The 23,867-nt window shown below is 53.0% G+C and overlaps 1 protein-coding gene across 5 annotated transcripts in view; it reads left to right on the top strand.

The window, feature by feature from the left end:
- RREB1 (ras responsive element binding protein 1) overlaps window positions 1-23,867 on the top strand; it is a 129,027-nt gene that overhangs the window by 101,645 nt on the left and 3,515 nt on the right. For 3 of the 5 annotated variants that reach the window (XM_068557643.1, XM_068557644.1, XM_068557645.1), the window contains exons 9-11: window positions 8,317-8,506; window positions 9,565-12,457; window positions 18,980-19,144. In XM_068557643.1, coding sequence (XP_068413744.1) covers window positions 8,317-8,506; window positions 9,565-12,457; window positions 18,980-19,144 — 3,248 coding nt within the window. The remainder of the gene's footprint in view (window positions 1-8,316; window positions 8,507-9,564; window positions 12,458-18,979; window positions 19,145-23,867) is intronic. The other 2 variants (XM_068557648.1, XM_068557647.1) reach the window with 1 other exon arrangement.

Here is a 23,867-nt window from a genome sequence, read left to right as displayed (position 1 = left end):
TAGGGCCTGTGTGAGGATGAAGGGAGCATCCACAGTCCCCAGACTGTAACAAACAGTCAATGAACATTTACTTCTGATACTATTATTTAGAACATGTGTTGTTTTTAATATTTTAACCCTTGCGACACTTACAGTTATGAGTTCATGTCGCTCTCTGGGAATCCCATTCCAGTAAAATAGAGAAGGAAGCAAATGCCGGGGCTTCTCTAGGTACCATTTCCTTGACAGAGAACATGAAAGCAGTTTGGCCTTTAGTCTTTATCGTTTTAAATAGCCACTTATATCTGATTTTGCTTTTGTAAAGATTGGTTGACTGAACGGCTGTTTACATTTGGTGTGAGTCCTGCCTCCCAAGTGTTGTGATCCAGCTGTACAGAAACCCAGACGACTGGAAGCTGGGAAGGTCCTGGTACCTTTGAATTATAGAACCGCACACCATTTCCCTTAGATTGTTGGGGAAACCTGAGATTCTAAAGAAATGTGTTTCCTGATGTTTGAAATTTGCCAAAGCAGTCTTTCAAAAATAAGTTTAGCATAGTGAAAAAAATTTTTTTAACCCTTTCTTGTGGCAGTGGGGGTCATCTGTCTGTCCCTTAACTGGGAGACATGATAGAACAACGTGGAAGTAAGGGGTCACCAGATGATACAGTATTACTGTAGCAAACCCTGGGAGGAGTTAGTCCCAGAATTGCTTAGCCACAAGGCTTAAAAAAAATTTTTTTAAAGCTTTTTGGTGGCCTTGTTTTCCATTTCTGTAGATGCTTTTGCTGGTGGTTTTGCCTCCACATTTACCTTGGTTTGACTCAATCTTCTGTGTGTGTGTGCAAGCTCCCCTCCATTGTAGATCCTTCAGGAAGGTTAGTTGGGAAACCCACTCTGGTTAGTGGTTACACGTTCCTTGTTTCATGGCTGATGCCTTTAGTTGTGAGAGTTCGTCCTGCTAAGTCACTGTCAGCCCTACTGTGAGCTGCTCTGTTGACAGCTTCTTCCTGTACCCCTACTTCCCGCACAGCGCCCACGCCGTTACAGCACGTGTATCATAGCACATTCCTACCCCAGCCCAGCATTCTGCAGTTTTCTTCTAAAAAATAAGTAAGAAGGAAGGGCATGTGTTGTAAAGCACGGCTTCCGTGGTGCCCTGCCCCATTGGGTGTGCCGTGGTACGTGTCAGTCCTCGATTCAGTGACTTTAAGATCCTGACGTTTGTTTTTTTGAGACTAGTCCTGGATCTGGGCATGAACAAGAACATCATTCATTTGCATTGAAGCCCTCTGAGAACCGAAAGGACAAATCCCCAGCTAACAAAGGAGAGTACTTCCTGGACCTCCCGGAGCTGCCTGGCCCATCCCTGGCCTGAGCTGTGGCTGGCAGGGTAGCTTCAAGATCAGTGCAGTTTGCCACTCTCGTGGAAGTCAGCCTTCTCTGACCACGTTCACAGTGTGCTCTTCCCGGCGAGGCCCAACGTCAGGGCCAGAGCCCGTGTGCTGAGAGACTGTGTGAGTTTGTTTGATTTCTGAAGGAGAAGGGACAGGACAGGCTACAGATCCAGCGCGTGGTAGAGGTGCTCTGGGATCACAGTGCCTCCCTCCAGCCCCAGCGCTGGCAGCCCCCAGTCCTGCCATCTGTTCCTTTGTTTCCCGGGGGCCACAGTGGAAACTTGGCTCACTCCCCTGCCTGCTGCTGGGGGGCATTTCCCTCCCCTGGGACCCCCCAGCCCAGCCCCTCCTGTCTCTGCTTCACACCTCCCCAAACCCCCTCAGTGACACCGCAGGTGCTGCCACAGCAGGCAGAGCAGATAAGCTGCAGACAGCTGCTTTTCCCCTCCGCTTCCGGAAGTTCCAACCCTGCACGGCCCCAAACCTCAGCTCTTCCCTTACCACCCACCCCGAGTAAACTGAAGTGCTGGAGCCCCTGCCCCGGGAGTAGAGCCGCCCTGAGGGAGGTGGAACCCTGCAGTTGGGGGAGCAGGACGTTCTCCCAGCACTCTGAACTGAACGTGCTTCCTTTCTCAGAGAAGCATTTGCTAACACGTGCTGGGATTCAAGTGTTTTCTGGGTGAAGTGGGCTCTGGTGAACTGCCTTGGGTACAGAAACACTGTTTCTGTGAGCAGACGATTTGGGGCTCACATATAGGTGATCATCCTTCCGTAAGCCAAGGGCAGGCAGGATGTCCACATTGGCATTCGTCCCTGTGTTTCGTAAGTAAGCTCACCTTTACTTAAATTGTTCTTTAGAGTTTTTTCAAATGATGAATTTTTGTTTTCTTTACGGTAATCTATTTGAGTATGTGATTTAAAAAGAAAAAAAGAAAGTTTTGTTCTTAGAAGAGTGGGTGGAATGTTATTAGCTTCTTTAAACCCTACAGCTAGATACACTTTCCCCCATTAAATGCATTTATCTTACTGACAGCGAAAGTTAGTCTCCATTTGGAAAAGTTACCCTCAGTTTGCAACTTAAGGCCATCTCCGTTGCCAGAAAATCCGAAAGCAGCCTCTCGGATCTGTAAGATTTCCCCCTGGCACGTTGTCAGATCACTTGCAAAATGAAATCATCCTCCAGTCGCTCTGCTGTGACTCTAAGTACAGTTCCACTCCATCTAAGTATTTTACAGTGTGCTGTTCACGAGCTCCTGGCAGGGTTGAAAGATCCCCCAAACCGGGATCGAGGGGAAGAGTGGTGGGGACCACCCGATCAATGGCTGTGGCCTAATGAAGGTGACAGACCGAAGCGAGGTTAGCAGATAGCCCCAGATCAGTGCCTGCAGCCAGCTCATCACCTGCAGATTTGCAGTGACCTCCACTGGGCCTCAGGAGGAACCGAGTGTCTCTGCCTGACGAAGGCAATCTAAACGTCTCGGGGTGACGGTTTTCCATAATGGTTTCATTTCAAGTCTGTCCGCAGATAGAGGTCCAAGTGTGAGATGGGGGGGCAGTGTTTTTTCCCACAAGGGTTCTTTCCTTCTTTTTAACCAGCCTCTTGATGTGCTTCTGATTTCAAGGCAGATTTTTATTTTCTCTGCCACTTTTCAAGAAGTTTGTTTGTAAGATGATAGTCTGCATCCTTTCAGAAGTGAAATAGGAGCACCTTGATTGAAATCCTGTGGAAACAGAGGTGTGATGTGGTGGATGGAGGGCTCGTTTCACGGCATTAGGAGGCTCTTGAGTGCATTTGCGTGCAGGCTGTGGCTCCAGAAGGGAACGGGGGTGATAAGGAAGCAGGGGGTGCAGGGCAGGGGCAGGACTAGAAAGAACACACGTTTCCCCCAGTGAGTCTCCAGATTAAACAGCAGCAGTGGAAGAAATTCTGCTGTTCTGGGAAGTTCTCGAGAGCGAAAGGAGAGAATACATCCTTTGGAAATTAAAACTCCATTTTTTCTGCGTTTTTGTGTTTGCTGTAATTGCCAGGAAATGGGTTATTCCTGATTTTTTTTTGTACCTAGCGCTATAAAATAATGGTTAAATTTGGTCTAGCACCTTGCAGTTCTCCGAGCATTTGGTTACCTGTTATTCACAGTAACTCTAAAGATCCCCACATACAGATGAGAAAGAAAACGGAGACTCATAGCAGGAAGGGAATGAGCTCTCCCAGGCTTGTAGCTTCAGTTGTTCATAAATTCGAGATCCTCTTGCTTAATTCTCACTAATTTATTTTCCACACTTGTCTGATGTAAGAGGCGCCTGGTGTGCTTGCACATATACAGATTCCTGGGTTCCTCCTCCAGTTACTCTGATGCCGGTCCATCGGCAGTGGCCCCAGGAATCTGGTTTTTAACAAGGTCACGAGGGGATTCTTATCTCAGGCACGTTTGGGAAATTTTACACAGCAGGCAGCTGAAATACAGATGAAACAAGTTGTCCAAGGTCACACACTCTGACTCCCCATTCCCAGCTGGGACTCCCTGGCCCCTGCGCCCATCCCCCCACTGCTCCACACCTGCCTTCCTCGGAGGACACAGCCTGTGGTTGGTGCCAGGTAATTCTGCCACGTGTGTATGGAGCGCAAACTCGGTACCAGGTACCAGAAATGGGAAGGGTTTGAAGGTGAATAAGAGAATGAAGGAGGAGATGGATACGTCTAGATAAATGGTGCAAACTCAGCGTTACTGAAAATTCACGGCTACGGTAGAAGGGCAGTAATCCTTATCGCCACCTTCCGAGACACTCTCCATTCCCTTGTACAACCCACGGGTGATGCCCTCACGTGGAATACTCATGGCCAGTAGACTCTGCACTGATGCCATAGTCTCAAAAGAGGGGGGTGTTCAGAAAGATCTCTGGGGCACAAAGGCAAAACAATAGGACTTTTCTTCACTCATCCTTTAAAACTTTCTATTTCTATATTTTATAATGTACCTGGTACATTACATATGTATGCATATAAATGCATAAAGATACATAACACACACACACTTCTCCAACAGCAAGCAGATACGGGATAAATGCTCAAAAACGTTTTAACTCTAAAGTTAGAAGCTCAAGGTTAAAAGCTCAAGAAGCGTGCAGCCCCCTGCCCAGGCCCACCTGCTCACCTTCTGCAGTTGACACGCAGGCTGCCGAGGGTCAGTATTATTTCTCCCCAACCTGTTTATGTCAGTAATACTTGTAATTATTTGCTGTAATTTAATTAAATTTTCTGTAAGCCAGCGAAATATTGTTTTTTTTTTTTAAAGAATAGTCTGAAAACTAAGTTAGGCATACTTGCACATAATCCAGATTGGACAGGTTTTTGTTGTTGCTGTTGTTTGTTTGTTTTGCTGTCAAATTTAGGGTGGGCAAGACAGCTGTGAACAGTTGAGAGAAACAGTCATAAGAACCTAGGCTGCTGCTTTAGTTTGGTTTGCAGAAATCTAAGTTCTTGCTCTACCTGAAAGCATCTAAAACCAGAAATCAAAGATGCTGTGTTATGAGCGTGCCTCACAGTGATGACGACGTGGATCTGCGCTCAGTGGAACTAGACTCAAACCTAAGTCCTTGGCCCCCATAGAAGATGGGCGAGTTGAATGTGCAGTGGAGTCTTGTTACACGGTAGGTACGTTCCGTGAAGTCCCCACAGACAGAGAGTTAGTGGGCACTGAACCATTGTTCCTGGAGGAAACACAGGGTTAGTTTCCTGCAAGCCTCTGGTCGCATTTTCATCAACTAATTGATACATAACCTTGTTGTATTAAGTGTGTTTCTGTTTAAAGACACTCTATGTAGTATATACTGTTGACTCACCAACATTGACCTCACAGCCGACAGCACTCTAGCTCACGCCTGAACGGAGCTCATCTAACACGCGTATTTTCTCCACAAAGCACATCACAGCCTTCTTGCTCTTGGCGACACTGGGTGGCACTTAAGCATTACGCTTGGGGGCCGTTTTATTTTATTTTTAAAATTTATTTATTTTATTTGTTTATTTTTAGCTGCATTGGGTCTTTGTTGCTGCGCGGGCTTTTCTCTAGTGGCGGGGAGCGGGGGCTACGCTTCGTTGCGGTGCGCACAGGCTTCTCACTGCGGTGGCTTCTCTTGTTGTGGAGCACGGGCTCTAGGCACGCAGGCTTCAGTAGTTGTGGCACACGGGCTCAGTAGTTGTGGCTCACGGGCTCAGTAGTTGTGGCTCCTGGGCTCTAGAGCGCAGGCTCAGTAGTTGTGGCGCACGGGCTTAGCTGCTCCGCCGCATGTGGGATCTTCCCGACCCAGGGCTCGAACCCGTGTCGCCTGCGTTGGCAAGCAGATTCTTAACCACTGCGCCACCAGGGAAGCCCTTGGGGACCATTTTAAATAGCAGACTCATCAAGAAGAAGCACTAAAATGCTAGAAATGTGGCAGCACTAAAGAGACAGCGAAAAGGACACTTGTTTACAGTAGGAGCTGAAACGAGAGGGCAGAGCGTCTCCTTGTCCAACCCCGGCAGGGAACGTGTGCGTCAGGCAACTCAGATTCTTCCCACTCTGTTCTCTGTTGCGTTGCCTGTCCAAGCACACACCGCGAGTATTGATTTGAGTTTACAAATAAATTTTGGCAAGTAGGCAAATTCACAAACACAGAATCCGCAAATAATGAGGATCAACTGAATATGTTTTAGGTTGAGTAAAATATTAAATGTGCGTGATTTTTTTTTTTTAATGAGGGCTCCCCCACCCCACCCCTTTACCCAGCTTTGGTGAGCGACCCTTTCTCTGCCAGACGGAGGGAGCCCTGCTGTCCTCTGAGGGCGAGCGAGAACCGGGCCTCCGCTTCCGTTGTGATGGGATGGTCACACACCGGCAGGGTTGCTAGGATGCGCTGAGCTCACGTATTTGTTGCAATGTCCCAGCGCTGGTAAAAGTTAATTATAAACACTTTGCAAGTATACTACACGAAATACATGTCGTCGGTGCTAACTCGGGAAGAGTGAGTCGTCGTGGACGTCAGGTGGAAGACGCCTGAGGGCCCACTGGGTGGCAGCTCCCTGCTGCCTTTGCGCTTGTCCTTTCTTTCTTAACCTCCTCTTAGTCTCAGCTTTCGGGGAAGGCACAGACCAGCTTCCAGACAGTTCCCCGAACTTCACCTGCTTGTGGCTCAGACAGGACAGAGAGGAGGAGGAAGAGGTGCAGGGAGAGAAAATCTGAACAGTGCAAGGGATTGCGGGAAGCAGGGCCGGGGAGAGACGGAAGCTGCGCTGTGCCGGCCCACGGCGTGAGAACTTTCCATACCTATAGGCGTCTGGGTTCTCTGCGGCCATCCCTGCCCAGAGCCTTTATCACAGTCGGTGAGCTTAACCAGAAGTCCCTCAAAAGGGGTTTGTGTTTTGAGTGGCTCGTGGGAACCCAGCATGCTAAATTTAATTGAATGATGACAGGAATCTCGGTGGCGAGATGCGGGCGCGTCAGCAGGGGGAGGGGGGTGTCGAGGAGGTGGGGACACAGGAGTGCGCCGCTGTGCCAGCCACGGCCCGGCACAGGGAGCGGAGCTGCACATACTTGGCACTGGTCTTTCGGCGCTACACGTGAAGCCCAGCTGCTTCATGGGTGATGCCGTTATCTCTTTGATTTCCAGAGAAGAATTTCAAAGCAAAAAAAGTTTCCATTAAGGTGTGTGCAGTGTAAGCTCAATCAGGTCGCTGTACCCCTCTGTGCCCCAGATTCCTTCTCTGTGAGACAGGGATAAGACCTGCCGTAGAGCTTTTGTGAGGGGCAGATGTGTTTGTATGCGTAAGTAGTTGGAAAGAGGCGCTGTCCAGTGGGATTTCCTGCGATCCTGGGAGTGAGCCAGGCCTGCACTGCCTGACGCGGCGGAGCCCGTGGGACGGGGCTCCTGTGACTGAGGACGTGTTAATTCATTTAAGTAGGGCTGTCATGGCCGCTCTATTCAGTGCAGGTCTAGAGGATGCGGGTGATGTCCTAATGATTGTTGGTTTTTAAGATGGCTCTCAGTGAAGACCTAGAAGGAGGCACTGGTGTGAAACATGGAGAAAACGGAGCCACCGTTAGAAAGTGGTGTTGGTCACACGTCCATGTGGCCCAGGACGGGTCAGGTGTATGCAGTCATATCTGAAGTGAAGCGTGATAGTCTTTCATCTTTCCATGGACCGCATCTGTAAGAGTCTTTCTAGGATAGGGAGATGGCTTCATGGTAGGTGAGGGTGGGAGTATGAACAGGGCTCACATTTTGTCTTTGCTTCTTCCTGGCTGTGTGACCTCCACCACGTTGCTGAACATTTTCGAGCCTCGGTGTTTTCCTCTGGAAGATGAAGATGAGAATGCCCACCCACCTGCCGGGTCGTGCGCTACCCCTGAGGGGTGCCCTCGCACTTAGCGTGGGCTCAGCGTTCGGGAGCTATGGTTATTTCTTAGGTAGATGGTAATAATAGCAGAATTGAATACATGATCGCTGTCACGTGCTACCAGTTCAGTTGGAGGATCTGATTATCATTTTATCCCAGTCACGTATCAGGGATGCTGATGTGTGACTGCTCCAGCTGCTGTGGAGATTTGTGCTTTTTGGCTTCTAAACGTTTTCGATAATCAGAATCCATGGAGCTGGGGGAGGGAAGTGTTCCCTCCACATCGTGTAACGCAGGTAAGAGCAAGTGGCCTCAGGTTCCCACCTCTCTGCTCTGTCCACACTTGTGCCGTCTGCAAAGACTGGGTATCCAGAGGCTGGTAGGACATACATTCTTTTTGAAAGGGAGAGGCTTTTGCTGCTCACCGTGAGGTGGCTGGCTTCTTGATGTCACATCCTTTTTGTTTTGCTCCCTTGAAATGAAGCAACGGAAAACACAATACGGCTAACGGGCAGGTGGACGCCCTGGCGTGGCCGCCTCCTCACGTCCTGTGTCTTCTTCCCGCAGATGTGACATTTGCTGCGTCACCTTCCGCACACACCGAGGACTGCTGCGCCACAACGCGCTGGTCCACAAGCAGCTTCCCAGGGACGCCGTGGGAAGGCCCTTCATCCAGAACAACCCCTCCATCCCTGCCGGCTTCCACGACTTAGGCTTCACCGACTTCTCCTGTAGGAAGTTTCCTCGCATTTCTCAGGTATTCCGATTGGCCCATGACTGGCAGCCGCCTCCATGGTCCACACAGCTGGACTGAATTTCCTCACCTGAGGCTTCCTTTCCTTAAAATGCTGTCATTTGGGTTTTTTCTGTTTAGTAGTACCTTTCTCTTGAAATTCAGCTTGGCCCTTCCCGTTTCATTGAGTTGTTGAGTTGACGAGGGCGGGCGGCCTTCTATTTTGCGTGCTGAATTTCATGCTAACTGGCATATGAGTGTAGCTCATCGGTACTTTGCCCATTTGGGGGGCATTTGGGTTTAAAGTTGTGAATTGTTCACTACCCCACACAGCCCGAGGTGAATTGAATTTGTATTTTTTAAATATTTCTTTAATATCGATATCACAGCTAAATATTTCTAGTGTTGTAGCTTCTATTCAAATATTTTGGGTCAGTGTTAGCCTGAGCTGTATTTGTGTTCTGCTTATAAAACACCTGCTAAAACTACTTTGGAACTCATTTTTTTCCAATTAAAAAAAAAATTGAGGTAGAAGGTATCAACAGTGAAATCCTTCCATCACAGAAGCCCCAGACTCAGTGACTTATTCCACGTGTACGTGACCACGTGCATACGTCCATGTGTGCACACGCATACACCTATGTCCACGTGTGTACGTACCCACGTGTGTACGCTCATGTAGCCCCCCTCCCCCATGGTGCCCCTTCCCAGGCAGCTCCTCCCCCGCAGTCACAGAGGAAGCCAGTTCTTCACTGATGGTGGTAGTTGCCATCAGTTAGGCTTGCAAGGCCCCCATTTTTAAAGAGAGAATTAATCCTACTTCTGTGGTGTTACTACTTAACTGTGCTTCGGTGCTGCCCTGCCGAGACATCCTGGGGATTGGCGTCATTCATCAAGCAGATAGGATTCGTAAGATGCTTAGTTGGTTTCCTTACTCAGTCCGGGAGTTAGCGAGCAGGGGAAGGTGGGCACACTACGTGCCGTGGAGAAGGGCCGGATGCCGGGGCAGCTGTGCAGCTTGGCAGTCATTTCTAAATGCTCCTCTCTGTTCCCCTGCTTCCGCCCGCCCGGCTTCCATGCAGGCCTGGTGTGAAACGAACCTGCGCAGGTGCATCAGTGAGCAGCACCGCTTCGTCTGCGACACGTGTGACAAGGCCTTCCCCATGCTCTCCTCGCTCACCCTGCACAAGCAGAGCCATGTCACTGCCGACCAGGGACGGGAACAGCTGCAGGCCAGGGCCCTGCCTGGCGACGCCCCCGACCAGAAGGTCTTCCTGGCCATGCTGGGCCTGCAGCACATCAAAGACGCCAGGCCTGCACCGGCCGAGGAGCCACTGCCGGATGACAACCAAGCAATACAGCTCCAGGCACTCAAGTGTCAGCTACCTCAGGACCCTGGCTGCACCAACTTGCTGAGTCTGTCTCCTTTCGAAGCTGCTTCCCTGGGCGGGTCTCTCACCGTCCTTCCGGCCACCAAGGAGAGCGTGAAGCACCTGTCCCTGCAGCCCTTCCAGAAGGGCTTCATCATCCAGCCTGACAGCAGTATTGTGGTCAAGCCCATCTCCGGGGAGTCGGCCATCGAGCTGGCGGACATCCAGCAGATCCTGAAGATGGCAGCCTCGGCCCCCCCTCAGATCAGTCTTCCGCCTCTGTCCAAGGCCCCCGCTGCCCCTCTACAGGCCATTTTCAAACACATGCCCCCTCTGAAGCCAAAGCCCCTGGTCACGCCGCGGACGGTGGTGGCCACCTCCACGCCTCCGCCCCTCGTCAACGCGCAGCAGGCCTCCCCGGGCTGCATCAGCCCTAGCCTGCCCCCGCCGCCGCTGAAGCTCCTCAAGGGCTCCGTGGAGGCGGCCTCCGACGCCCACCTGCTGCAGTCCCAGTCGGGGGCGCAGCCAAACACAGCCGCACAGCTCTTCCTGCAGCAGCCGCGCCTCGAGCTGCCGGGCCAGGCCGAGATGAAGACGCAGCTGGAGCAGGACAGCATCATCGAGGCCCTCCTGCCCCTGAGCATGGAGGCCAAGATCAAGCAGGAGATCACAGAGGGGGACCTCAAGGCCATCATGACGGCCCCCAGCGGCAAGAAGGCACCGGCCATGCGCAAGGTGCTCTACCCCTGCCGCTTCTGCAACCAGGTGTTCGCCTTCTCGGGGGTGCTGCGCGCGCACGTGCGCTCCCACCTGGGCATCTCGCCCTATCAGTGCAACATCTGCGACTACATCGCCGCCGACAAGGCCGCGCTCATCCGCCACCTGCGCACACATAGCGGCGAGCGGCCCTACATCTGCAAGATCTGCCATTACCCCTTCACGGTCAAGGCCAACTGCGAGCGGCACCTGCGCAAGAAGCACCTCAAGGCCACACGCAAGGACATCGAGAAGAACATCGAGTACGTGACCAGCAGCGCGGCCGAGATGGTGGACGCCTTTTGCTCCCCAGACACGGTGTGCCGGCTGTGCGGCGAGGACCTCAAGCACTACCGCGCCCTCCGCATCCACATGCGCACGCACTGCGGCCGCGGCCTGGGTGGCTGCCCCAAGGCCCGCAAGCCCTTCGAGTGCAAGGAGTGCAGCGCCGCCTTCTCGGCCAAGCGCAACTGCATCCACCACGTCCTCAAACAGCACCTGCACGTGCCCGAGCGCGACATCGAGAGCTACGTCCTGGCGGCCGACGGCCTGGGCCCCGCCGACGCGCCCGCCGAGGCCCCGGGCCGGGTGGAGGAGGGCGGCGTGGCCCTAGGCGAGCGCAAGCCCCTGGCCGCCTTCCTGGAGCCCCAGAACGGCTTTCGTCACGGGGCCCCCGCCCAGCCGCTGCCCCCGCACGTCGCGGTCAAAGTGGAGCCCGCCAGCAACTTCGCAGGGGACTTCAACGAGCCCCTGGACTTCTCCCAGAAGGGCCTGGCCCTGGTCCAAGTGAAGCAGGAGAACTCGGCCTCCTTCCTGAGCCCTTGCGCCTCGGCCCCGTACGACTGCTCCATGGAGCCCATCGATCTGTCCATCCCCAAGAACCTCAGGAGAGGAGACGAGGACGCGGCCGCTCCCGGGGAAGCCAGGAAGCCCGAGCAGGGACCCGCGAGCAGTGAGCGGGCCTCTCCCTGTCCGCCAGCCCGCCCCGCCCTGCCGGCGACCTTGGGCCCCAGCGGGGTCCTGGAAGAGCCCGCGGCCGCTGTAGCGGCGGCCTCTGCCGCCAGCGCTCTGGAAGCCCCGGCTCCGCCCCTGCAGGGCTCCGTTCAACTCGCTGTGCCCATCTACTCCTCAGCCCTGGTCAACAGCTCCCCGCTCTTGGGCAACTCCACCCTCATAAGCAGCCCAGCCTTGCTGCGGCCGCTGCGCCCCAAGCCCCCCCCGCTTTTGCCAAAGCCCCCCGTGACGGAAGAGCTGCCCCCTCTGGCCTCCATTGCCCAGATCATCTCATCCGTGTCCTCGGCCCCCACCTTGCTGAAAACCAAGGCGGCCGACCCGGGGCCCGCGAGCACCGGCAGTGACACCGCAGCTGCGGACGTTGTAGGGGGCGCCGTCTCCAAAGCCACCACCGACGTCGCCGGCAAGAAGGGATCCAGTGACTCCCCCCCTGCTGCCACCAGCCCAGAGGCAGCCTCGCCCACGGAGCCGGGACCGGCTGGTTTGTCAAAGAAGAGGGGCCGGAAAAAGGGGACGAGGAGCCGGCTGCGCACCAGCGGCGGGGCGGACCTGGACTCCAGCGGGGAGTTCGCCAGCATCGAGAAGATGCTGGCGACGACGGACACCAACAAGTTCAGTCCGTTCCTGCAGAGCGCGGAGGACGACGCTCAGGACGAGGCGGCCGCGGACCACAGCGGGCCCAGCGATGAGGAGCAGGGCAGCCCCCCGGAGGACAAGCTGCTGAGGGCCAAGCGCAACTCCTATGCCAGCTGCCTGCAGAAGATCAACTGCCCCCACTGCCCGCGGGTCTTCCCCTGGGCCAGCTCCCTGCAGAGGCACATGCTCACGCACACTGGTAAGAGGGCCGGGCAGGCTGTGGCCCAGCCGCCGGGCTGAGGGGCAGCGACGGGTGGGGTCGAAGGAGGGGCCCTCTTCCCGCCTCCCCATTCCTAGCTTCTCTTCTCCCTCAGTCTCAGAAGCAGGGGCTTGCCTGATGGGGCCGAGAGTTTTTCCCTGTGTGCTCGTATGACCAGAATGGCCTGTTTCCATTGTCTGGGCCTCCGAGGGCTGCTGGTGAAGGGAAGGGTCAGGCAGGGTGTTTTTAGGTGAGATGGTCTTGGGCCATCGCATCCCTCACGTGGTCGAGGCATTATCTGCTTGGTTGAGGCATTATCTACTTGGTTACGCACAGGAGGCAGCTTAGGGGGACGAGGACTTTGGCAGAAGAATTTGCATTCAAGGCAGCTTTTAAAATTGCAGACATTCTGCGAAGTTCTTTTGACTGCTGTGTATTCATAAAGGGAAATATTGCAAATTTTGCAGTTACCTTTCAGTTCACTAAGGCGATTACATCTTCTCCTGTTCATCGTGAACGTCAGTGACAGAGTAGCTTTAGAATTTAAAAAATTTTGTATCTGTACTAAAATTGTTGGCTGTTGTAGAGAGAAACACGCAAATATAAATATTATTCTAAGTAACAGACTTAAGTTGCCAAAAAGATATCCTAAAAGTATTTTTCAAATGTTTTCGTGTATTGATTTTTAAAGAGAAGTTTGAGATAAGAAATACACTTTAAATAATTTTATACCAAGTAGTTAGTAGTCAGATGACCCTACAACTTAGGGTCATCTTAAGGTCATCTTAATTATGAGTTACTGAATACTCAAGCTGAGTATTCAAAATTTACATCTTTGAACTAAGGACAAATTGGGTGAGATCCTTAACCTTTTGGAGATCACCACCCAAATATTAATTGATAGGACCTAAAACAGAATAAAGAATTGTATGGTACAGGATTGCCCGATAAAATACAGGATGCCAGTTAAATTTTGAATTTCAAATAAGCAACAAATAATTTTTAGTATAAATATCTTCCACGCACTATTTGGGATGTACTAAAAACTTACTTGTTGTGTATCTGAAATTCAGATTTAACTGGGCATCCTGTATTTTTAGTTGCTGAATCTGGCAACCGCAGGCAGTGCAGAGGCTCGTGACGGTGTGGAGAGGGGAAGATGGCGGGGCTGGGCGGGAGCCACGCTCTGTATCCAGGTGGAAAGGCTTCACGCAGGGTGGATCCTCCGTGGAAGGCTGTTTCTCCTAACAAGTTGGGACATCGGGAGGGGATGGCAGAGCTGTCCTGGGCAATGAGAGTGCCGAGGAGACGGGCAGGGCAGGGGAGGGGAGGGGAGGGGAGGGTGCGCTGCAGGGCCTGTCTGAGGCTGGCTGCCGCGTGGGCACGGCGTCTCTTTCCGGCGTGGTGGGGCCTCAAACCCAGGCATCAGTCAGGAGTGTCTGTCCACGGAGGACTCATTTAACAGGAACCAGAATTCCTAGATTTGTAGAGTCTGTGCTGCATTTTCAGGCTGTCATTTTCTCTCCGTTTGAAATCATTTAAGCCTGACAAAGTAAGGGAACAGTTCTAAGGAAGAAAGCAGTTGAGAAAGAAGATGCTTCTTAGAGAGAAGGTGCCCCACACAGCAGTCTCTCTTGCCGCCCTTTTTGGGTGGCACCTGTTTGTCGCCTGCAGAGTCTCTGGAGAAGTGAGTATTCCCGTTACCGCCTTTGAGCAAGCAGATGGTCTGGGTGTGATGAGGCGCGCTCTCCCCTGCCAGCACCGCCTCCCCACCTCCTCCTCCAGCCGGGAGCCCTGTGCTTGGCCGGTACCACTGGTTCTCGGGCGCTCTGTTCTCTTCCCTGCACACCAGCGGTCTCCCTGAGAGGACTGAGCCGCCAGTACTTCCTCTCAAGGGTCGTGCCGTGTCTTTCCAGGTGCCTGATAGAAGCTCCTTTTGAACGCCGAAGTGTCCTCGTTGGTTTAAAATTTGGTGGCGTCGGAACGGAGCAGAGGAGATGGGAGTTAGTCTGAGACGGGGGCGGGGGGGGGGGGGGGCGGGGGCAGGTGTAGGTGTGAACATGTTCTGCCGCTTCTCCCCCCACAGTCACTGCCCCCTGACGGCTGTGTCTGCTTCCAGCCCGTCCCTCACATCCTGTGTTCTTGCTGTGGGGTTGCGGGCTTTGTCTCTCGAGGGGCGCATTCGGGCGGGTAGAGAACCCTTCCAGGGCTAGTGGCGGTGACCGGGCCACGAGGGCCATGTCGTCCCCATCTTGCCATGACGAAGTTGAGGTTTAGGGAGGCTTGAGTAATTTGCCTGCAGGCATTCGGGGGACGCGCAGTAGTGCTGGGGGTGGGAGCCAGGGTCAGGTTCCGTCTGAGGATGCAGGGGGCGTGCCTCTTCTGCCCCGCTGTATCCTGACACGTCCCAGTGCAGAAGATTGGGAAGTGGTTTGAGACAAGGTGGAACACGGCTGTGGACCACGAGCTGTTGACCAGAGGCTTTGTGGCCGTGGGATGGTGCTAACCGCACGCTTAGACCTGGACGGAGGCTGGCGCCCATGGGGCTCGGGTAACGTCCTTCGCTCTTCCACAGCCTCAGCTTCCAGCAGCAGTCTCAGCAGTAGCTCCATTTAGTAATTTTGTACAGCCCTCGGCTACGTTTGGTACGGTGCTGGAGCTGGACGGAGCCTGAGAAATCCTGTGCCCTGCCCACCCTTCCTGCACACTGAGGTTTTCCTGGTAGACGGCTCGCCTGCTGTGGGATCTCCGAGTGCCTGGCTCCTGGCTTCCTGTGAGGTGCTCCCTCCACAATGCTGAAATTAGACTGAGGCTCACATGCAACAGAAACTAAACGTGGACTCTGCAATGACCCTGTAAAACCTCGTTACACAGGGAAGAGGCTTGGGGGGCCGGCGTGGTAGTGTTACAATCTAGCTGCATTCCAGCCAGAAGCTCTTGAGTGGTGTCCAGTTTTAAACTGGATTGAAGCAAACTGTGCATCTTCAGAGTCGGCCTTTTCCCAACCTCTCAGCGAATGCAAAGAATTCTAGCATCTATACATCGTCTCACAGACGTGTTTCCAGTGCACCCTGCCCCGTAAATAGGCAGCATTAAGTAGCCCAGGTGTTCAGTGTCCCGCCGGGGGTTCACTGTTGCTCAGGCAAGGGGCACGTGGTTTCAGCCCTTTCTCTGCGTGGCTCAGGTTCTAGGAATCGCGTCTTAGGAGGAAGCTGGTGTCTGCTGGCGTACTTTGTGAGATCCTGGCGTGACCTCCACACACAGCTGAGTTTCCTCCTTCCCCTCCTCTGCTAGCCCATGGCGTCCTGTTGAGGAGGACCGTCCTGGCTCCTTCCCTTCTCAGCCTGAGCAGTGCTGCCTCTTTAGGAGAAGACGGCTCACTCTTCCTGCCTTTCCCCCTCGTGGGCGTCCCGTGTGTTTTGAGGCCACAGGTAGAGGAGAGAGTGCCAGAAAACGGTCCATTTCAGCCCCTTCCTCATCTTCCTCCTCATGGAACGGAGGGGCCAGCACCTGTGATGCCGAGGAGCCCCCCCGCTCTGACACCCCAGGCCCCCTGCCTTCTCACTCTCTCATGGTTGGCTTCGCTGCCCTTTTCTGCCAGCCTGGGGCCCCACCCACCCACCTCTCCCACCCGCTGTTCACAGGCAACCAGCGTCGGAGCTGAGAGCAGTGAGATGTACACACCTCAGTGTGGAAGCACTTCTGACACCAGCCGTGTTTGGCCGCTTCCAACTTTCTTAAGGGGCAGCTCTGAAAGCGTTTACCTGGCCGGCCCTGCGTCTGCCAAATCCTGAAAGAAAGACAGACAGGCAGAGAGAGGCCTGTGCCCCGGGCCGGGGCGGGGTTGGGGGGTACGGAGAGACGGAGAGGCGTCTGAGGGTGTGAGGCCGGGCCATCGGACTTGCTCTGGTTGTTCGTCCTTTATTCCTTCCTGCCCAGTGCCTGCCAGACGGCGTCGTCTCCTGAAGAATTTCTCTCTTCGTTTCTTGACTGTTCTGTGAGAGTGAAAACCGATGGCTGACATCGCGGGGTGGGGTGGAAGGACGTCAGGGGCCTTTGGTGCAGAGGTAGCTCCTTGTTACAGGTGCGTTTAGAAACACCCCTGCTGAAACAGTCTTCTGTGGCTGCTACCAAATGAATAAAATCACTGGATACTTTCCACATAGATTACGAGTCAGCAAGGTTTTTCTGAAACCTGTATGATCATAAAATAGTAAAAGCGCTCTTGTTTTCCTCTGTGCATGCAGTCTGGAGAGAGCACACTGCTATGTCACATGTGCAGCTTATGCAGTGAAATGGGAACTTTTAAAGACTCCTGTTAGTTGTCACTTTGGGAATCTTCCTGACTGGATACAATACTTTCAGGTCATTGAATCGTTTTCTACAGTTAACCTTAACATGACTCTTCATCATCATGGGACATCAGCCTGGCTATTCAAACCAGCTGTAAAAGTGAAGCATTGACCAGTGTGAAAATTACAGAGTAAATCATGTAAGAGGAAGAAGCAAGAAACTAACTGCTTTATTTGAAATCAAGAACCAGGTCACAGTTCATAGTCACAGCTCCTGACTTGTTTTCGTCTCGAGCCTGGTCCTCTTGTTTTTCAAACTGGCCTGACTCAGGGAAGCTGTGATGTTGCCTTTTGACAATAAAATGTTAAAGGAAAAGTAGTTTCTTCTTACTTAACACAGCCTGAATAATTATTAAACATTATGTTCAACTTTTAGTGAAAAGCGAGAAGGGCACACAAAAAAAAACATTAAAATACTTTACAACTAGTCTTCATGCAAAAAGCGTGATTTTTTTTTTTTTTTTTAATGGGAGCATTTTTATAAATTTAGCGCAAAACACCTACAAGCTTTGTGAAGCAGTCGGGTTCTCCAGTTCATCCTCTCAGGCCCAAGTGGAGCTCCTTAGCGGTGCACGGGCCCGGTTTCTGAGTGTCTGATTCCACCTTGCCAGGCTTCTAATTCCGTGGTCTTTGACGGTTCTAGGCATCTGTGTTCTTAAAAACCTCTACCCGTGATTGGGCGCCATGGCTCGGGCGGAAGTGGGTGTCCCCTTTCTTTGGTTACTGCGGATGCCCACACTTGGAGTGCGGGGATTCGGGGTCACAGCGGTGTGCTCCGTGCAAACGGCGCCCCAGAGCTGTGCGGCTGGCAGTGCCAGCCCTTCCTGGCCGGAGAAGTCTGGGCTCCAGGCCCACGCTGCTCACTCCCTGGTGCCTGGACTTGTGCATCTGCGCTGGGTCTGGGGTCCGTTAATGCTCGTCTAAACCTGAGTGGAAGGCTGAAGCCCAGCCCCACACCCCGCTTAGTGTTTCCAGGGAACCGCGCTGATTGACTTGCCTGTCATGTCTTGATGTGTGTGTGATCGTGGCAGCCCTGGGGTTATGAGACAGCCGTGCTGGCTGCAGCTCTATGAGTCCTGTTTGTTGGTGCACGAAACCTTTTCCCTGTAAAATCAGAAACCAGGACCTTAGAATGTGGCACTCGGGGGAAAACAGAAGAATCCAGTGATGCAGTAGCTGATAACCACGCCTCCTCTGTCCTGGTGCCCGCCCACTCCCTTCCCTGGTCCCTCCTCTTTCCTTCTCTTTGTCCTCGTGGTCTGCCCTGGCTTCGCCCCCTCGTCCGTCCATGCAGACAAGGGACCGGGTGCTGAGGAGCCTGCAAAAGGAATCCAAATGGAAGAAGGGGAGAGGCCGGTCAAAGCAGCTAATGGCCGGGGGCGGACAGGCAGCTGGCCCTCTCGTGGGGCTGGTGGGGTTGGGGGCTGCTCAGTGACTCAGCTTCGCACGCGGGCTGCTGAGTGGAGCCCGCGGCTCTGATGAGACTCGGGACCTTGGTCACTGATCCACCACCAGCAAGAGCTTAGAGCAGGGGGACAGCGAACCTTCGTGCACCAAGCCGACCTCCGCTGTCTTGCCAGCTAGGACCACAGTGACCTTGGGCAGAGGTCAGACAGGAGGCATCCCGGGAAGTCAGAACCCAGCACTCCCAGTCCAGGTGGGAGGGCCGGACCCCAGAGACAGCCAGAGGGTTCAGGGTTCCTCCAGGAGGCCTGGGCGTTGCCCTTCGTCCCATTCGATGCCCCACGCCCACGGTACTTGCCAGGCTGGAAACTGTCACAGGCGTCTTCTCTCTGTGATGGACACAGGTGTTCTCCGGCTGTGCTCAAATCCCTTCACTCACCTTTGTTGTTGTAGTTATTATGTAAGATTTGTAATTGTAATACTGCTGTTTTACTTCAGATATGTATCTTGGTTTCATTGTTAACTTTTAGTATTTTGAAGACAAATCTTTCATCCCACTCAGGATAAGCGAAGGTGATCATTTGAATTGCTGCTGTTCTCAGTGTTTGTTTGTTTTTTTAAATGTATTTTGTTTATTTTCTTAGAAGAAGGGTTCGGTGGGGGGGTGGACAAATGCCAACGATCCCAGGAGAATGAATGGAAAGCGATTTTTCTTTTTCGTTGCAGTAGAAAGCCAGATAAACATGTATTTTTTTTCCCGCTTCAGGTCAGAAACCCTTCCCTTGTCAAAAATGCGGTGCCTTCTTTTCCACCAAATCTAACTGTGAACGCCACCAGTTGCGCAAACACGGAGTTACCGCCTGTTCCCTGAGAAGAAACGGGCTTATCCCCCAGTCAAAAGAGAGTGATGTTGGAGCCCATGATAGCACAGGTAGTGCCTCCAAGTGATGGAGAGGAGGGCGCCACAGGAGCCCGTTAGCCGCGCCCCGGCCTCTGCGCTGCGGCTGGCGGCCTCCCCTTCTCTGCAGGACCCTGAGGCATCCTGCTGGCAGCCCAGCAGCAGGACGGGTATGGGGGCCATGGTAGCGCCCCCAGGCTGCTTCTCTGAGCTGCTAGGGAAGATCTGTTCCCCACCCCCCACTCCAGGCGCCTGTCCCTGCCCTTTGCCCCGTGGAGCTGGGCTGTGCAGGAGGGAGCACAGTCCAGCTCTGCCTAGGAACACGTCTGAAAGGGATGTGGAACTCCTCGGGTGTTGCTTTCTCAAACCCCAGCGTCTGCCGCATCCTACAGAGCAGGGACGGGCCACTCGGGTGTCAGGGTGTTGCAGGGGCTAGTGATGCCCCGCCCTCAACAGGAGGGGCCGGGCTGGGTGGGGCGTTCTTCTTTTCAGTAACTCTTCCCAGTAAAAAAAACTTTGTCTTGTTTGAAAAAGCACTCTGCATGTCCTTTCTTTAATCACCTCTCTGCTTGACCCGAATCCGGGTATTCTTCTCATGTGCTGATATGTGCTTCCTTCCTCCGGCCCCTATAGAGCAATTAACAGCTGCCCCGTGCGTCTCCTGCCACCTTTTTTTTCCTTACAGCTTCTGTATTTACTCGTGTCCTCTATTCAATATATTCCATTATCTCCAACTGCTGGGGTTTTGTGTCCCTCACCCCCCAAAACAAATAAAACAGAAAATCGGCTGCTGTAGGTTACTCAGACACAGGGCTGGTTGGCCAGTGCTGAATAACTATTGCAGGTATGGGTTCAGTCTGGCAAATCTTGAAAGCTTGACATTTCCCCCTTTTCTGAATCCGAGGAGATTCCCCGCAAATGTGCTTTTCTAGGGTTGTGACCGTGTCCGGGCCTCTCTCCCGCAGACTTGGGTGGTTTGGGGGCTGTGTGGTCTGTGAGTGAGTGTGGACTGCAGGGTCGGGCTCCAGCTCCAGCCCCAGCCCCGGCCCCCTCGTCCTTGTCCCAGTCACGGGGGAGAGGGGCGCGGTGAACGGGCAGCCTCTCCAGGAAGAGGGGCTGGTGCCGAGCCCTGCACTCTTTCCCCACACCTCCCACCGAGCCCAGTGAAACAAGCCCTCGAGCGGCCAGGCCCTCGGTCACGGTGCGCCCAGACCCTCTCAGGGTATAAAAGTACAGGCCGGTTTGCCACCCCGCCTCCAGCGTCCAGGTCCACGTGGCTTGCCAGGATCTGTGAGTAGAGAAACGCACAGGTCCCACAAAATCTTGCCGTGACTCGGGTGCCCTCGAGCCCGAGGTTGCTGGGTGATCTGCTGTCCAACCCCAGGAAACTGGCAGCGAGGCTGGCAGAGCACACCTTCGCTGGGATGACCCCTCTCAGTGTTTGAGTGTCAGCTGCCACACCACGTTCTACCCAGCCCATTTTCTCACAGCCCGTCGCGGTCCCAAAGGAGGGAAAGCAGCTGACAGTCGAGGTGGCCGCGGGGAGCCCTTGGTTTCCGACGCTGGCAGACAGGTCTTAAAGTGTAACAGCCACGTGCTGGATGCATACTTTAGGTTCAGCATCTTGATCTGTATGATCAAGGAACACCAAAGCCAGGGCTCCTGCAGGCGCAAAGCTAATCGGAACTTATATCTTAGCTTCGGTGCAGCCCACATCTTCATGGGGGTGAATTTATTTTTTAAATTGCAGTTATGAGTTTTGTTTTTCCAAGTCCCATCAGCGCCCTCCTTGCCCCGACCCTGCCCGGAGGTTGTGTAGGTTTCCTTTAAGGGACAAAGCCTCTGGAAAAAGAAAGTTCAGTGAGAGTTGTAACGTGAAACCAGCAAAGAGAAAAATATGGGTTTGGTTTAATTGTGGTCACAATCCGTGGTGAGAAAGAGGGCTGAGAGGTAAGATGGGGGGAAGGAGGGTCAGGGAGGTGGATTTCAGTGATTTCAAGGGGAATTTTTTTAAACCAGGTGAGCATCATGGAGGGAGTGAAGGTTTCTTTCCGGCTCCCTCCCATGAAGTTAAAAGTGAGGCTTTGGAGAAAGACCGTAAAAACACAAAGGCAGGAAATGACCAAGGCAGTTCTCGAGGGATTTCTAGGTTTATATGCCTAGGTTGCATTTTCTTAAAATCCCAGGACATGTTTTGCAACATAGGTCTGACTTTTTTGATCACATAAGGTCTCACAAAAATGCGCCCTAGATTTTCCCCCAAAGGCATGCTGAAGATGCTCAGATGGGGGCAGTTTTAGCTGAAAGGGACATATTGATAGTTCAAAGCTAGGCTGGAACTGTGGTTCACTTTATTGTGGGCAGAGGTGCCCTGGCCCACTTTGCCCTCAGGGGACGCTCCTGGTTCCTCCTCAGATGATGCCTGTAGGAGCCTTCCTACTTGTGGGCACCTGCACGTGACTTTTCAAATCAGTGTAAACATGGACTTTTTTTTTTTTTGGCCTCGCCGCACGGCTTTTGGGATCTTACTTCCCCAACCAGGGATTGAACCCGGGCCCAGAGCAGTCAAAGCGCCGAGTCCCAACCACTGGAGCGCCAGGGAATTAATTCCCCAGCGTGGACACTTGAAGACTGTCCCTCAGTGGTGGCCCCCTTGCCAGCCCAGAAGGCCACGTACGGGCATGGACTGCACCACGGGGAGTGCTGGTCTAGATAAAGTGGAGGCTGTGCCCCTGCCCAGCCAGGTAGGCGTTGAGGTCAGTACATTGTCACCTCAGTTGGGTGACGCGAAATTTCTAGGAAGCAGTAGATACTTGATTGTCACGCTAACGTAGAAGTCTCCACACTCCGCATCGCATCAGAGGATCTTTGGGCTTCTTACCTACTAGTGCCTTCAGATTCTGTCTGCTTCCTCTAGCAGTTTTCTTAGATTAGCATCACGAATGAGGGACTGGCTGACAGGGACAGAAAAAAAACACATTTTTCTTCCCCTCCCCCCCTCCCCCTCCCCCTCCCCTCCCCCTCCCCTCCCCTCCCCCTCCCCTCCCCCTCCCCTCCCCCTCCCCTCCCCCTCCCCCTCCCCCTCCCCCTCCCTCCCCCTCCCCCTCCCTCCCCCTCCCCCTCCCTCCCCCTCCCTCCCTCCCCCTCCCCCTCCCCCTCCCCCTCCCCCTCCCCCTCCCCCTCCCCCTCCCCCTCCCCTTTTTCTTTTCTTTTCTTTTCTTTTCTTCTCTTTTCTTTTCTTTTTTTGGCTGCACCTCACAGCTTGCAGGATCTTAGTTCCCCGACCAGGGATCAAACCCAGGCCCCCTGCAGTGGAAGCGCAGAGTCCTAACCACTGGACTGCCAGGGAAGTCCCCAAATCAACACATTTTTAAAGCCGCATTGCTTACAGAAGTCATCAGCTCTGCCACCTGCGCTTGGAAGGGTGAGCAGCTGCGGAGGACGAGGTCAAGATAGGACCTGGCGCTGTAAGGCGGGTGTTCACGAGACAGAGGGGGCTAAGTGCATTGTTCCCAAGAATTGCTGAGAAGAGCCCTTGGTGCTGCTGGGAACTTGAAGGGCACCGGCTGCCCTGCTAAAACACGCCCCCTAGTGGACGTTGGGTAGAACGCAGCAAGCCCTCTCCACTCCTCGGAGGAAGTGAGTTGGCCTCCCATTGCCTTTAGGGTGAACTCTATTATCCACACTTAGGGAGGGCCCAGGAGTCAGAACGATCTGATCTTAGTGTATTATCTTAGTATTTTTACTTGGGTTTGATTTCAGAATTCACTGTGAATTTTTCCCCCAAAGTTTATCATCTTAAATATATCCTACTACAGTTGAAATTTTAAATAATCCATGTTCTTTGGTGGAAAAAAATTAATAATTAAGTGAAACAGCCTAGAATATACTGGGACAAATAGGGAGTAACCAGAGATCAACCCTCCCCTCGCGTTTTTGTTTTTGTTTTTTCTTTTTTTTTTTTGGCTTTAATGTAACTACCCACGGAACCAACAAATAGGAAACCAAGCATTCTGTATTTTTTTTTATTGTGGAGTTTATACCAAAAGCCATTTAATAGGTGCTCTCCATTTGCGTGATTCAAGAAAATGAGCAGCTGGTTTTTCCCCTGGAATATGGCCTCGATGTTGGTGTGCATGTCTCAGGGGTCATCTTCTTTCATCTTTTGGATAATTGTCAGAAATCATTTAAATTGTCAGAATTTCATTCAGAAATTTTATATTCACCCCACAATTACTCGTTTCCTTCTGAAACCTTTTAAGATACTCAAACAGTGGTTGCCAAAAAGTAGTCAGAATAAAACCAGTGAAGAGAAGTAAAGTGGGAGAGCCGCGTAGACTGCTGTAGGTGAGCCGAGAGCCCCAGGCAGTGTGGCCATGGCAGGACTGGTGCAGCTCCTTTGCCCCCAGCCCAGGGCTGCATTGGTGGCGAGTCGTGGAGCCTGTGACTCAGAGCCACGGGCCTGGGTCGGTGTGGCGGTGGTCTGCTCTCATCAGGTGAGGCTTCAGGTTAGATGTGTGAACTTGTGATCGGAGACCTGGCATGATGAGGGAGGTGCATGTCACGTATGTGCCATGAAATAACGAATTTTATCAGCCTGATGCCACAGTAGTCCGTTGGCCATTGCATCTGTAGTTACTAGTCGGGCTCAGCAAGCTTTAGCGTCACTGTCAGAGCACATAATAAAATACTGGCTAAGACCTTGTTCAACCAGAATAGAGAGGAGATGGTGCTTTTGATAAATACTGTCATCTCT

The sequence above is a fragment of the Eschrichtius robustus genome, chromosome 12, assembly GCF_028021215.1.
Source record: "Eschrichtius robustus isolate mEscRob2 chromosome 12, mEscRob2.pri, whole genome shotgun sequence".
NCBI classification, from domain to species: Eukaryota; Metazoa; Chordata; class Mammalia; order Artiodactyla; family Eschrichtiidae; genus Eschrichtius; species Eschrichtius robustus.
This window is presented reverse-complemented; position numbering and strand designations above follow the sequence as displayed.